Genomic DNA, 14,631 nt, shown 5'->3' on the forward strand with positions numbered 1-14,631 from the left:
TACTTCTTTGGTGGGGAGGGAAGAGCGAGAGACACGCACCAGATAACAAGAGCTTCGCTGAGCTGGACAGCTGGCCCTGGGCGGAGCAAGAGGCTCTGCGCCTGTTACCCTCTGCCCCCAGGCAGGACTGGCGGTACTTTCCTCCCGCCCCCAAGGGGGTGCAGAGGCCTTCCGGGTTGTTGCTGATGGGCTCTGCCCGGCAGCGGACAGCAGCGTCCCCGTACGCCGCAGCCACAACTCGGCAGTACGATCGTTTTCGCCCGGATTAGAGCCAGAGACTGGTGGCTCAGTGTAAATGTCACGCAGCAGCTTTTAATAAATGAATGTTCAGATTATTAGATTGCGAAGTACATTGTGAGTTCTGTGCGCCTCCCCCCAACCCTTCCCAATCCGGCTTCGAATTCCCCCATCCCCCCATTCCAGCACACACATCACACCTCGGCGCAAGTTACAAATATGTTACATATTCAGAGTGATCTCGCCACGGCGCCTGCGGGAGGGGTACTCTCAGAGTTTAATATCTACCTCGCCGAGGTCTGCGGGGCGCCTGGGCCGACCGCTGGCACCAGGAACAGGAAAAAGACCTGACGGGACCTGCTCTGCGGAGGCATCTTTTACAAGCTCACCCTGGTATCTCTGAAAAACATTCCCTTTGGGAAGAGGGTCCTGAAAGCACAGAGCTAGGAGGCGGGACCTCCAGTTCTCGGCGGAGGGGCTCCAGTTAAGAGTATTTTAATTGTTTCACACCGGCCCTCCCAAATCTTAAAAACCTAACCAATTGAAGGCGCACACACACAAAAGGGGGAAGGGAAGCAAAATCAATCCGCCGAGTTCAAAGCGCAGTGTAGCGGGAGCAGGCTGCAGGGTGCTCCGCGCAGGGCCGAGTGAGCAGCGGAGGGCCTCATCGACCGCGCCGAGACTGCGGCTCCCACCCGGCAGACATCCAGTGGGCTGTGTGTGTTGTGTGTTTGTGTGCATGGTGGGGGGCGTCACGCCCTAATCCAGCCCGCCGCTTGCCTGTCTCTCCTCCCCTGCCAGCCAGCAGCCGCCCATCCTCAGAGAGAAAAATGTGAGTGTGAGCACATTACGCACCATTAGGGACACACTACGGTTTTAATGTGGCCTAATTAGTGCCGCTAACCGAACAAATATTATTATATTGAATAATGATAATATGATGAAAATATTAATGCTTTTGAACTTTGCACGTGGGAGCCGTTCTCTCAGTTCTCATGGGATACCCCAAGCACGCTCAGACCCACTAGCAGATGCGGTCGGGCGCACCTCCAAGAAGGCGAGTTCACGGCTCAAGAGATACGTGTGTCATCGCAGGCACAGAAACAACACCCCGGGCCACGCCACAAGTCCCCCACCCACACATCGCCTCACCACGCAAAAGACCTTCTTCCAATGGCATTCTCTTTTTCTCTGTAAGAGGCCGTTAAAAGCAAACCAGACAGGAGTCCGCTAGGGTCTCTCTTTACTGCGCTTCTACTTGGCACCCCAGGAATGTTGCAGTGGGCACTCCGAGTGTGTTTAGTCTTCACAGTGGCCGCCAGGCAGGTGGAGTTGCGGAAGAAGGACCCACTCAATTAGCATTTAAATTCACAGCTCCTTCTTATTGCCAAATGTTTCTCCCCCGGGTATTTGGTGAAAAACGAGAATTTAACAATTAGGAAATGCGGAAAGCTCCTCAAAATAGGGGTTCGAAATCTTAATTCTCTTACCGATTTTGGTGGGCCAGGGGCGTGGGGAAGCGCGCGTGGGCCGGATGGGAGGCACGTCTTGGCTGGCGTGCACCCTCGTCCCCGACGCCCAGCACACCACCTCACTCTTCCCTTCTTGCACCCCCATCACCTTCTCATGGAGTCCCGGGAGACAGAGCCACAGGAGGGTTAGCAGTCCTGTTCTTGCTGCCTGAAGGCAGGTCCAGCTCTTTCCTGGTTGCTGAGCTGCACCAGGGCCAGGGCCTAAGCAGGGTTTTCAGAATGAGGCGTTGGGTGTGTTCCGGGAAATAGGGATGCAGGATCCCGGCCCTAGAGCGCCCCCCGCGGGCTGAACTGCCTTCTACCCCTGCTGGGGGCCCACAGGTCACATCCCCGCGCTTTGTGGGAGTTCCTTCCAGGAGGAAACGTCGGTGTTAGGTACTGCTGAATGAATTGTTCTTCCACGCAACTATTTCTCCCTGGGCGGTGTGTCTGGACCAGAAGTCGCCGCTTAGGCACTTGTCCAGTGGCGTATTCTGTAGACCTGCGAGAGACTGAGAAAGCTGACTGAGGCTGCGCCCCACCTCCGCGCCCCTCTACTTCGCACTGTATCTGGGAACGTGGCCCCCCCCCCCCCTGCACCAAAGGCAGAAAACGGGGCGGGGAGCTTTCAATTTGTTCCAGTGATGGCTCTAACTTAATAAGGCGATTGATTAGCACTCAAAGTGCCGTTTTAATTAGCCGCTTGTTAATTAACATCGCAAATGAATTTATCCTTCTCTGATTGGCATCTTTGCTCAGCGCTCTGAGGCTTTGGTTTCTTCTCTGCGTTGGCCCCTACATTCCCTCTTTCTTAGCCTCAGGAGTTGATAGGCTTCAGAGTTCTGTTTATGTATGACATGGCTGTGTCACACCCTTTAATTTCTCCAGGAGCCGGCCTTCAATGGACAATGGTTCAGCTTAGGAGGAGTGAAACAAAATCCTTCCCCATGTCCCCTTCAGCTCTTCCTTCAATTGCCTTCACCTTGTCACCTTCCCAATCTCCACACCTGAATTGGGCCTGCTAAAGTCACCAAACCGTCCATGATTTGAAAATCTAGAAAGAAGGAAACAAGAGTGCGGGTAGGGAAAAGAGGATAAAGTCCCTAAGGGGACTGGATCACCTCTTGGGATCAAATCTAAGACTGTGTAACCGGCTGTATATGCTGCTGCCCAGGCCTGTAAACACGTGCAGTTAGTTCCTTTTCCCTTCAAAGTGTCAAGGAGTGTTTTGTCTCTTCCCGCTGGACCCAGAAGAGACCCCCTAGAGCCAACATATGTCTACAGATTGCAGCCCAGCCCTACAGTCAGGAGATTAAAATTTTGGACAATTCATGGACATTTTCGCACCATTTTTGTAGAGGAATTTGCACCATTTTTGTAGAGGGATGTCTCAGCTACCATAGAAATCCCTCTACATCCCACTACTTGAGATGAACTCATGACTGAACACACACTTCATTTCCTTTAGAAAGCTTTACTATTCTCCCAACTTGTCCCAATGTAAGACTCCCCACTCTCTTTCTCACCCCCACTGTAGCAGGTTCTAATTTGTATCAGTGTATTTATGACAGTTTTCCAGCACAAGTTCTTGTCAAACCTGAGGTGAGTTGGTGTCCCAGTCTCAAGCACCTGGCATAGAATGAGCATTCAATAATGTTTATCGATTGAGTGAATGAACAAAATGAATGAGGGAAGGAAGAAGTGAAAGCAAATATAGCTACTGGGTGTTGCTTATGCTAGAAATCATTGCCACTTTTGTGTGTAGTATTTAGCAAACTCTGCTTTACATTTTGTAAAGAGCTTTTACATAGAAGGTCTTATTTGGTCATTAAACTCACCTTGTTCTAAGGAAGAACTAGTCTCCTCTTTAGTGGCGGAGGAATTTGGTAATGGAAAGGTTAAGTGCCTTGCCCACGAACACAGAAAGTGGTAAAATGAGATGAAAACTCTCTTCTCCAGTGTTCTGTCCTCTACATTTCTGCTTACTTTCCTGTGGTTTGCCTCTGTACAACACACATCTAACTCCCAAGGAGAGCCAACTTCCTTCCAAACTGCTCATCTTTAAAATTTGGTAAAGCTTATAGCCCTTGCAAATTGTATTATGATATCAGAACTACCTCTCAAAACTTTCATTCCACTAGAACAATTAATAATTACACAGATTATCATTTTAACTTGTTACTGTTAACATACTTTTCAGTTACCTCTTTTTTTCTTTCATTTTATCTTTCTCCATCTGCTCCCAACTCCACTCTCCCACTTTCAATTTATTTAAGGGACTCAGTTCCGTTCTTTTCATATCTTTGTCTCTGTTTTCTTTTTGGTCAGCAGAGCTGCCAGCATATTTCTCTTTAATGTATTATTTTTTCTAAGTAAATATGTATCAAATTCTAAAGTAGATGAAAAGATATTGATAAATTAAAAAAAATAAAAAGAAAGGAAACTTCCGACGTTTCTGTAGCTTTGAAATGGCGAGAGGTCAGACAATCGTGGGGGAGACAGCCTCAGAAGGTGGAGAGCTCATTTGTGTATCTTGCATCTTTTATAGAAAGAAACAATAGCACCTCCCTCAGTTCGGAGCTCTTGGCGCCGCCCAGTGGAGGGAAGCGTCTTTGCACCTCATTCCCCTCACTTGGCATTGTCATCATGTGGACCCTTAAAAACGTTCAAATTAAATATGATAGGAAGAAACACCAGCTCCACGTTCATCACAATGTGTGAGTGAATTTCTTCAAAGTTAAGTTTCATTTTTAAAAAACTGAATGCCCTAGTTTAAACACAATCTCAAATACTAAATCTAGATGGTGAAAGTGGATCATAGAGAGTTTAGGAACAAAATTTGCTAAATATTCAAGTGTTTGAATCATTCTCTGAGGTGGGAAAGGAGCATCTTTGATGCTGACCGGCAGTGATGTGTCCTTCAGAGCCGGGAAGGAAAAATTTGTTCTCTGTTACCCACAGTTGGCAATAACTGCTTTCTAGGCCAAAATTCCAAAATCTTCCAAATATTAAAAAAGTTTATTTTTTTCTCTTCCCCTTCTCCTAAGGAAATGAGGGCCTGAAAGTGACTGATTATATTTAAACTCATGTCAGTTTAGAGACTCTATTTATTTGTATTTTAAATCCAGTGAGAAAATCTAAGATTAAATACAGTTAAAGCATTTTCTTTCGTTTAGAAATATATCTGCACCCTGTTGTGTTTCTGAATTGTGATTTTTTAAAAATGAAAAGTGAATTATGTTTACCAGAATATGCATGACTTCTTGGATGTATACATTATATACTTTCAGAAAAAAAAATTCAAGGGAGGAATGTGTCTGGGGGAAAAAAAAAACTGAGAAAAGTTAAACAAAACTCCAGCTCTGAAAAAAGTTTTTTCATTACGTTTGTAATTTGGTCTTCAAGTCCATTTTGTGAATCTTCAGGCCACCACTAACATAGCAGCCTTGATAAAAGTTAAGGTCATGTTTTCCCCTCACCTGGAAGCTGATGTAACACCCACCCAGAGAACTCTTCTGTGATATTAACCTTTTCTTAAGAAAATATGATCTGAGACATTCACAAAGTGGGGCCTACTGGGTTCCTGTTTGCTTCGCTTTAGAGTTGTCACAAAACACGCACTCCCCTGCCCCCAACACTTCGACTTTTCTCTCTCCTTCTCTTTTAAGATTTCATTTTTTCGTAGGGTCATATCTCCATCGTCTCCCCTGCCAACGCTGTGAATTATTCCAAGCAAAAAAAAAAAAAAAAACCCTGTCGAACCGCCTAACACAAGCTGTGCGATCAGCCTTTTGAGCTCTTGAGTCATTTTAGGCGTCGGAACAAAACAAAAACAGGCTTAAATGAATTATTTATCAAGGTCGAGAATAATTGATTTGTGCAGTGCCGTAAGTTCTGGATTTTAAATTTGTTTCATCCCCTTCCCCACTTCCCATCCTGAATACGCAGCGTGGGAGTTCGAGTTGGAACCCCCCCAGGGCTAGGAGAAAACGCACCATATTCGGGAAGTTGGTGGATGATGATGTTGGAATGGGAAGAACCCTAATCGATATTTGAAGAGGGAAGAGTAGGTAGCGTCCGCCTACAGTCTCGGGCAGCCCTAGAGCCTTTCCCGTCCTCCTCACAGCGGTCAACTGTGACAGAGGCGCGGGGCGCTTAGGCTGCGAAGCTGTGCAGCGCCGGGCCCTGCGGCCTCGGATAAGTCCCCTCCGCAAGTCCACCGTCTGTGGTTCCGTAACCGCGGCCGAAGGCCGAGGCCGAGCTCGCGAGCTCTCCGGGGGGTCTCTCGGGCCAGCACTCAGTTCCCGCGCCAGAGGCGTTTGATCCAACCCAGTTCCAGCCCAGAGTGGCCCGACCCCACCGGGGGGCCCAGTCACCAGTTCCCGAGGGCCTCCCGGCACCCCTCTGGCCAGCGTCGGCCCCTGCCGGGATGGAGCACGTCCCGAGTCCCCGCCTCAGCTCACCAACCCCGTCTCCTCCGCCAAACTCCCCTCGCCTTCCAAGAAGTGCGAGAGCTGCCCGGATTGTGCATCTCCTCGCCTCCGTCCCTTCAATCCCCGCTGTTCTCTCGGAACAGCCCTAGGAAAAATGGCACGAAGACAATGAGAAACAGCTCAACCTACCCTCCAAATAGTGCTGTTTTTTTTTTTTTTTTTTTTTTTTTCTGGGTCAAATACACCGATTTCCCTAGGAAAACGCAGGCAGGATGAGTCGGCCAACTACCCCCTTCCGGACCCAGGGCTCACACAGAAGCAGTTCCGACCGAAAGGCAAAATCTTGTCCCAGGAGGTCATTTGCCTCCCTGACACCCCTCCCTTCGTCCTCAACAGATAAAAGCTGTGGCCCAGAAAGCGACCTCCAGAACTGCAACTAAACCCCAGATTTCGGCCCAGCCTTTGGAGACGTTAAAGGCCACTCGAACATCATTCCAGACCTAGTCACGGAAGCGATGCCCGCCTCGTAGATTCATAGGGTTCTTAAAATGGTAATTTGGAGTAAAATGTAACTCAAAGAACTTTGAATCATTCATTAGCACCTTATAATTACTCTGCTAATTAGGTTGACACGGCACTTAATCAGGAGTAATATGCCGTCTTGTCACTGGCACTTCCCATTACTCTGACATTCAACAAGAGACAGGTTGGAGACGTCCTAGAGAAAATAATGCAAGTTGATACCCTCCAACGAGGCGTCACAGTCATGCTCCGGGTCCCAAGCGGATCCACAGTGACTGTTTCCTTTCCAAATGAGCGCTCGCTGAAAGGGGCCAGGGGCCAGGGTTGGACGGACTGGCGGGGGGCGCGGCAGGGGCGCGGGCTGCAGACCAGCCGCTATGGGTCCTGAGCCCCGCGCCCGCCCGACACCGCAGAGAACCGCAGCTGCCCTCGCCACCAGAGAACGCCTCGGGCATTAGCTCCCCTGTTCGGGAGAAAGTGTCTGGCCAGGCATTTCTTCCAGCACGGGCTCTCACTGGAGACCAGGCTGGGTCCCCGGCTTGGAGCTTCAGGTCTCGTCCTCCCCTAGAGTGCTTGGTGGACGCGGACCCGGCTGTCTACCTCTCAGGGACCCGTCGCCCGCCAGGCCGAGCCCGAGCGCCTGGGTTCGTTGGGGGAGAAATCAGAGCCCAGAGCCCGCCCGCCCGCTTATGCAAGGCTCTGGCGCCTGAAGTGACACACTTTTCTGTGAATTCCTTCAGGGATCCTCTTCCTCCTCTCTTAATGTCTTCGCACTATTCCCGCGCGCGTTTGGGGAGGCTGCGAGGGCGGCCGCGCTGGAGCTTAAAGGTAAGTCCCTACCCGTCCTCTTTCCCTCTTCTCTTCTGACTTAAGAAAACGGGCAAAGCCTTGCTACTTTTGTTTTTTTCTTTCTCCCCTTTGGTTCCCTTTCTCTGGTCTCCCTCTAATCTCTTCCCCGCCTCTCCCTTTGCCCTGCACTCGTGATTGTGGACACCGGGACCACTTGACTCGGAGTTCGGCTCAGGGATGCGAGCGCAGGGATGTGCCGCTTCTCAAAAGAGCAGCGAAGTCCGAGCCGAGTCCGCTGACCGGCTCGCGAGCGCTGCGCCTATTGGCTCCCGGCACGTCGGCGTCCCTCGCTCGCGCGGGCGCGGCCAATGGGGGCGCGGGGCCGGGCGCGCGGCCTCGGCAGCGGGGGCGCGGGCCGGCGCGGCGCGGCGCTGGGAGCGGCGGCAGTGGCCGTGACGTCACGGGAGGGGGTCGGCGCAGCCCGCCAGCAGCCGGATTACAAGCGAACGCGCCTGGCAGTGGCCGGAGTCACCCGGCATCGCGTCTCCGCCGGCTGCGCTGCCTGCGCCGGTTCCTTCTCGCTGTGCTCCTCTTCCTCCTCCTCGCGTTGCCGTGGCCGCTGCGGCCGTGTCTGCCCCGCAACTTTCCAAGAAAGTTCAGAAACTCGGCTACGGGGCTACCGAGTGGCGCGCGGCTGCCACCTCGGGAGCCGCGGGGGAGCTCTGAGGGCGCGCGGCCGCCCGGGCCTCGCGGTCGCTGCACCTGCCGCGTCCGCCGCCGCCACCGCTGCTGCCAGGTGCCAGGCTGTGGGCAGACCCCGGCAGCGGCGGCGGCGGCGGCGGCTTCGGGGTAGCTTCCCGCCGCCTGCGCCTTCGTCTGGGTCCTCCGCGTCGCCACCGCCGCGCCACGTGCGCAGTCGTTCCTGGTGCGCTAGTTCCTGGGGCGCACGTTCCTAGCTTTCTCAGAAAAATTTTTAACTACCCTCCCGCCCCTCATCATCTTTTTTTCTTCCCACTCCTACTTTTTGCATAAGAGAAAAAAAGTTGTGTCGAAAGTATCCACCGATTGCCGCTTCCCAATTACCCTTCCTTCTCTCCCCGCCCCACCTTTTTTTTTTTTTTTTTTTTTTTTTAAGCGGGGGCAGCATTGTTTGGTGTTTATTTTATTTTACGATTGATAGCTTCCTTCGCTGGTTCGGGGCGGCTGCTGAACGGCGGAGTGGCGTGGACCTCATGTAGAAATGACAACAATGGAAGGGGCCAGCGGGTCGAGTTTTGGAATAGACACGATTTTATCCAGTGCCAGTTCAGGCAGCCCGGGCATGATGAATGGAGATTTCCGCCCGCTCGGTGAGGCCAGGACCGCGGATTTTAGGAGTCAGGCCACCCCATCTCCCTGTTCGGAGATTGATACCGTAGGGACGGCGCCTTCTTCTCCTATTTCAGTCACCATGGAGCCCCCGGAGCAGCATCTGGTAGCAGACGCGACCCAGCATCATCACCACCTCCACCACAGCCAGCAGCCGCCGCTACCGGCCGCGGCCCCGACCCAAAGTTTACAGCCTTCGCCCCAACAGCAGCCGCCGCCACAGCAGCCGCCACCGCCCGCCCAGCAGCTGGGCTCGGCCGCCTCGGCCCCCAGGACTTCCACGTCTTCTTTTTTAATTAAGGACATCTTGGGCGACAGCAAACCTCTGGCGGCATGTGCACCATACAGCACCAGCGTATCCTCTCCCCACCACACCCCGAAGCAGGAGAGCAACGCAGTGCACGAGAGCTTCAGGCCAAAGCTCGAGCAGGAGGACAGCAAAACCAAACTCGACAAGCGGGAGGATTCCCAGAGCGACATCAAATGCCACGGTGAGTCCCGCCACCCAGGGCTCTTGGCTTCTCCTCCTGGTTCCCAATATCCCCTTCAGTCTTCAGCAGATCTCTGCTGGGGAGCGATTCCGGGCGCATCTCGGGCGACTGGGCGACGGTTAAAAGACTGCAAGCTGAAGGGAGGCCTGGGCGTGAGATTTGGGGACTCTTCAAAGTTCTGTTTATTGTTAAATTTCTACCCAACAACCTTCAACGACCATCCAGCTCCTTCCTTTGTTTTACTTAATTTTAATCTATGGGGGTTAAGGGGCGGCAGAGGGCATCCGACAGAAAATACTTTTCGTTGATAAAAGGGATGGACTTGGGGTTTTTCTAGCTGAGACTTTGGGAATGGGAATGGGAGTGTGGGGAGGTGGGAGAGAGAAACCACTTAGCTAGCGTGGATGTGATCACAACCTGGTGTTCGTTCTTTAATGCAAGTGATTTCACCCCCCACCTTATTTTCTAAACACCATCACAGGAATTATCGGTTTTAATGAAGGAAAAATTTCTGAGTTTCATGAACAGAGCAACTTTTAAAAAATTAGATCGTGGTTAGTATAGGGAAGCCCGTAAAAATTTGTAATCAGTTTCTTAAAAGCACCCTTCTTATCCTATGGCCTCAACTGAGGATCTGTATCCTATGAAGATTTTTGGCCCCTTACAAGTAATTAGGAGGTAGCATTTATAAAAATAAAATCTTTTGAAATTGGATTAATCTCCTTTTTGTTAAAAAAAGATGACAATGGAAATTGTCCTTGAACTCCCTTTTCCCATTTTCTCCTCAGACAATTTCATAAGTAAATGTGGTAGTCTTTGCATGGGAAGAGTTTTAACATACCAGGAGCATTTTTCCTTTACAGGAAAACAGGTAACGTTGTTTATTATTATTGATCCTTGTTTTTTCTGGTAAAGAAATATGCTGACTGTCTGGCAGGTAGGACGTTAGCTCCTCATTTTACTGTTACAGCATTAGCATAATAGTGTCCAAAACAGATGTACAGTCTGGTCTGGCGATTTTTTGTGCACCAACCTCCCCAGTGGGTCAATTAGAGAGATTATTGTTCTTCCTGCAGGGAAGATCAAGGAGCACTGCACAAACGGGTACAAACAGGGAGGGATTGACATATCGATTTCCCAGCATTTTAGTAAAAAACCAAAGTTGACAAATAGAATCCGGAAATCTCCATGCTGTCACCTGCATGGGCTCAGTGATTTTGAGCTCAACTCAGTGTTTGGGTGACATACTCTTTGTGAAACTTTAAAAGACCCGATGCAGGCTTCAGAAAGCTTGATTCCAACATTTCCCAGGTGCATCTGAAAAAGAAAAACAAACACCCATAACTTTCAGAAAACAGAAAAAAGTAAAATGAAAAAGATTCCCCCTCTTCAAAAAAAAAAAAAAAAAAAAAAAAAAAGAGTAGAAAGACCCTTTGAAAAGTACCAAATCAGTTAAACAAGGTCAGCATATTTCTTTACCAGAAAAACAAGGATCAATAAACAATACTGAAAACAATAAAGAAAAGGGAGAGCATCTCTCTCAATCAAGGAAACAATAACAAAATAACCCTTTTAAAAAGTTTTATTTTTAAAAATTTTTACTTTTTAGCTTCCAACCATGTGAAGATCAGACCCCCTTTTAGAACCCATTTAGAACCTCTGAACAAGGTCCCACACTCTGCAGTCTGAAAACAGTCTTCTTCCTCCACATGGGCTAAGGCCTGAGTGTGTGTGTGTTCTGGTGGTGGCAGAGTGTAGTCCCCCAAGGCCAGTGGTTGGCTTGGGAATGTGGAAGTGTATGCCAGGAGGACACTCAGTCCTCCCCATTCCAGGCTAACTTACCACTGTGTCTGGGTTTCTATGGTAGGGACAAAGGAGGAAGGAGACCGGGAGATTACGAGTAGCCGTGAGAGTCCCCCTGTGAGAGCCAAGAAGCCTCGAAAAGCAAGGACAGCTTTTTCTGACCACCAGCTCAATCAACTGGAGCGTAGCTTTGAGCGGCAGAAGTACCTGAGCGTGCAGGATCGCATGGACCTGGCTGCAGCGCTCAACCTCACTGACACCCAAGTCAAGACCTGGTACCAGAACCGCAGGTAAGGGAGGCAGTTTGTGGGAACAAAGGTGTCTGGCTGTTTAAGTCATGAATCTCTTCCCTCCTGGCCTCCAGAGACTATAAGGACTGAGAGAGACCCTGGAGTGGGCACTTGGGTGCTTTAAGGATGAGGTAGGGATGAGCCACACCCCCAAGGTGAGAGGGCCCAAAAGGCAGCTGGAATTTGGACAATTTTGCACTTCTAAGTGCTTTAACAGGTGTTACTTTTCCTCTGAAACCCGAGCCACTGGAATTCCCCCCACTTCATCCCCAAATCAATGAAGCCACACCTTCTCAAATTGAGACATCTGTGCAGCTGACACTCAGGTCCAGAGAGTCTGCGCGGTGCACCCCTTGGGCCCGCCCCAGGCTGGTTCCAAAGGTTTGTAGCTGACAACAACAAGGCCCGGCCCAGCTATTGCTATCTCCACAGAGCTGTCCCAGCAGCCTCGGGGTAAATGTCCTTGCTTTGGCCTGTGAGGCGGCTGGGAGAAGCAGGGTCCCAGCCTTGGTCAGTGTAGCTGCAGAGACTAGGAGAGCCCAGCTGGATTAGAGTTGGTTTGGCAGCTGCAGGCTGGAGAATCGGCGGCTGGCCAAGCATCCGTGCAGGGAGAAGGAGAGAGTGTGGGTCTGTCCCCTGTACTGGCTGCCTTTGCTGTCTCAACATGGAGCAAGAGTGCTGCAGAACCTTCCTGGCACTGCTCCTTCTCTAGAAGGGAAATTAAGAAAGCAAAAGTGGCTGGTAGTGCTTGCTGGGCCGGGAAGTGTAGAGCGGAAACTGGGTGATCTGAGGCAGAGGTTTCGCTATGTTTTCAAGCCTGGCGCTCATCTCCTTGTCTCGATTTTCTCTCCCCCTCCTTTTCTCTCGCTTGTGTTCTAATCGTCCATAAGTGCGGTTGGAAATGCCCACCCAGTCGTCATCTTTACCATAATTTTCTGTCTCATTACATACGGTTTCAGCCACCCTAATTCTGTCGGAAAACATTAGTGTCATTTGTAGCCAATTTAAAATGGGCGACATGTTTATTAATTTGGCTGGAGCTGCTGAGTATGGATGGCCCACCAGTCCTGCGTTCCTTCATAAGGCATTTGAGCAACCGCCTGCTCTCTTCTTCCTAGCAGGGTGTGCAGTGGGGGAGGGAGGAGACTGAGAAAAGCTGATCACAGGTTTTAATTGTTACTTTCTCCCTGAGGAGGAAATATCTTGAAATGCATTTCCCCCCTCAGAATGGCCAGGAGGTACTTTGCCCTTGGGAGAGCCCTCCCTCAAATGAATTCCATTTTGAGACCTTGTTGCCATCCTCCCCTTAAGCTCCCTGCCCACTGTAAGGTCCTGTCAGGCTTATGAGAGAAATATGTCTCCCAGCCCTGGGGACTGAGAGGGACCAGGGTCCCTGACTTAGGAGTCTCTGCATCCTTTTGTTTACAGTTTCTTCTCTCTCAGCCTGTGGGGGAAGGAAGAGGGGCTGAGAGCAGACTCTTTGGGATTGTTGGGAGTGGGGGGATGTGGAAGGGAAATTAAGAAAGGAGGAAAGTGACTGCTTGTGGAAGTCTCCTTTGGCCCTAAGGAAAGTTTCCAGAAGTAGTCAAACTACAAGGGGGCAACAGCAGAGCAGAGCTTTAGGAAAAGACAGCAAAGCTTGTAGGATCTCATTGGTGAGGGTCTCTGCCATTGAAGGTATAATTTACAAAACTGGCTTTGGGTTTGGGTCTTTCTGGGAGCAAGGCTGGGGCAGGAGATGTAGTGCATTGCCAGTTTGAATAGGTCTCTGAGTCTTCCTGCCACCCAGGGGAGAAAGAAGGAGGAGGCAGGAAGGGGCCAGAGAAGGGGCTGGGTCTTGGTGCCTGGACCATGCCCACAGCATGCCTGCACGCCTGCTTTCTTTCAGGACCAAGTGGAAGCGGCAGACAGCGGTGGGCCTGGAATTGCTGGCCGAGGCAGGGAACTACTCAGCGCTGCAGAGGATGTTTCCATCGCCTTATTTCTATCACCCAAGCCTGCTGGGCAGCATGGACAGCACTACGGCGGCGGCGGCTGCCGCTGCCATGTACAGCAGCATGTACCGGACTCCTCCAGCACCCCATCCCCAGCTGCAGCGGCCCCTGGTGCCCCGTGTGCTCATCCACGGCCTAGGGCCTGGGGGACAGCCAGCCCTTAATCCCTTGTCCAGCCCCATCCCGGGCACCCCACACCCCCGGTGAAAACATTGCAGGAAGGCACTGCAATCCCTTCCCCATCTCCCTGCCCAACCCGGACTGCTGCCCTTCCTCTCCCCACTCCAGGCCACTAGGCCTCCCTTGCAGCCGACTCTGGAAGGCAGAGGAGTAAGAGAGAAAGATGCTTACCAGTGGGTTGGGGACCCCCAAAGAGGAGCCAGCCCTCTGCTCTCCATCTCCCCACCCCTAGAAACAGGGCTGGAAAGCTCCCCCACAGCAGTGTGACTGGCGAAAATGCTGACCCCACTCAAAGTGTGACCAGTAAGTGAAAACATCAACAAAAACAAAACCTCAGATTCTTTTAAAAAAATAACTTTAGGGACAAGCAGAAGGGAGGGAGGGGGGAGGGCTCAGGAGGGAAGAAAGAAGGGCACGGAGCGGAAACCGCACAGGCAGAGAGAACTGTAGATGGACAGCCAGCCTCAAGTGCTGAGGCAAAGGGCGTTGCCAAGGACATTCCGTCTGCCCCAGAGAAAAGAGGAGGGTAACTGAGAACTTTGCACTGATTTCTCATGACCTTTTTTCTTTTGGAAAAGTGGCATGCTCCATAATATGAAAAAAATGTACATTTGAAAGACTGAGTGATAAGTGATATATCATATTTATTATATGTTGTCCAGAAAGAGTCACTTATATACGTTAGTAAAAACATGATTTTTCTTTTCATGTCTTTTTGATTCAGTAAAATAAATGCTTAGACAAAAATATAGATTTTTTTGTGATTGAAAATTACAAAAATAAAGTTTATCTTTTTTTAACAAGTGATGAAATCCAAGGGAGCTGATTTTACTAAAGCAGAATGTACTATGATGAAGTGCTGACTTGGTTTACAACAACAAATTTCTTTTGAAATATTAGGAATTTACAAAATCCATAAAGAAGTTAGGTTGGCTTGTATAAAAGCAGCTCCATTTTTCGTGCCGGCCTCTTCGGAACCATTATTTAATAAGTGTGAGTTCCTTTCTTTTTAA

The 14,631-nt window shown here is 50.3% G+C and overlaps 1 protein-coding gene across 1 annotated transcript; it reads left to right on the plus strand.

Moving 5' to 3' along the window:
• The first annotated feature begins 8,625 nt into the window (after nt 1-8,625).
• Nucleotides 8,626-14,421, plus strand: BARHL2 (BarH like homeobox 2). Its single transcript, XM_023194698.2, has 3 exons — nt 8,626-9,351; nt 11,219-11,444; nt 13,333-14,421. Exons 1-3 carry the CDS (start codon nt 8,733-8,735, stop codon nt 13,643-13,645), a joined length of 1,158 nt encoding a protein of 385 aa, XP_023050466.1. The 5' UTR covers nt 8,626-8,732; the 3' UTR covers nt 13,646-14,421.
• Nucleotides 14,422-14,631: the final 210 nt, after the last annotated feature.

Source organism: Piliocolobus tephrosceles, chromosome 1 (assembly GCF_002776525.5).
Source record: "Piliocolobus tephrosceles isolate RC106 chromosome 1, ASM277652v3, whole genome shotgun sequence".
Classification (NCBI taxonomy): Eukaryota; Metazoa; Chordata; class Mammalia; order Primates; family Cercopithecidae; genus Piliocolobus; species Piliocolobus tephrosceles.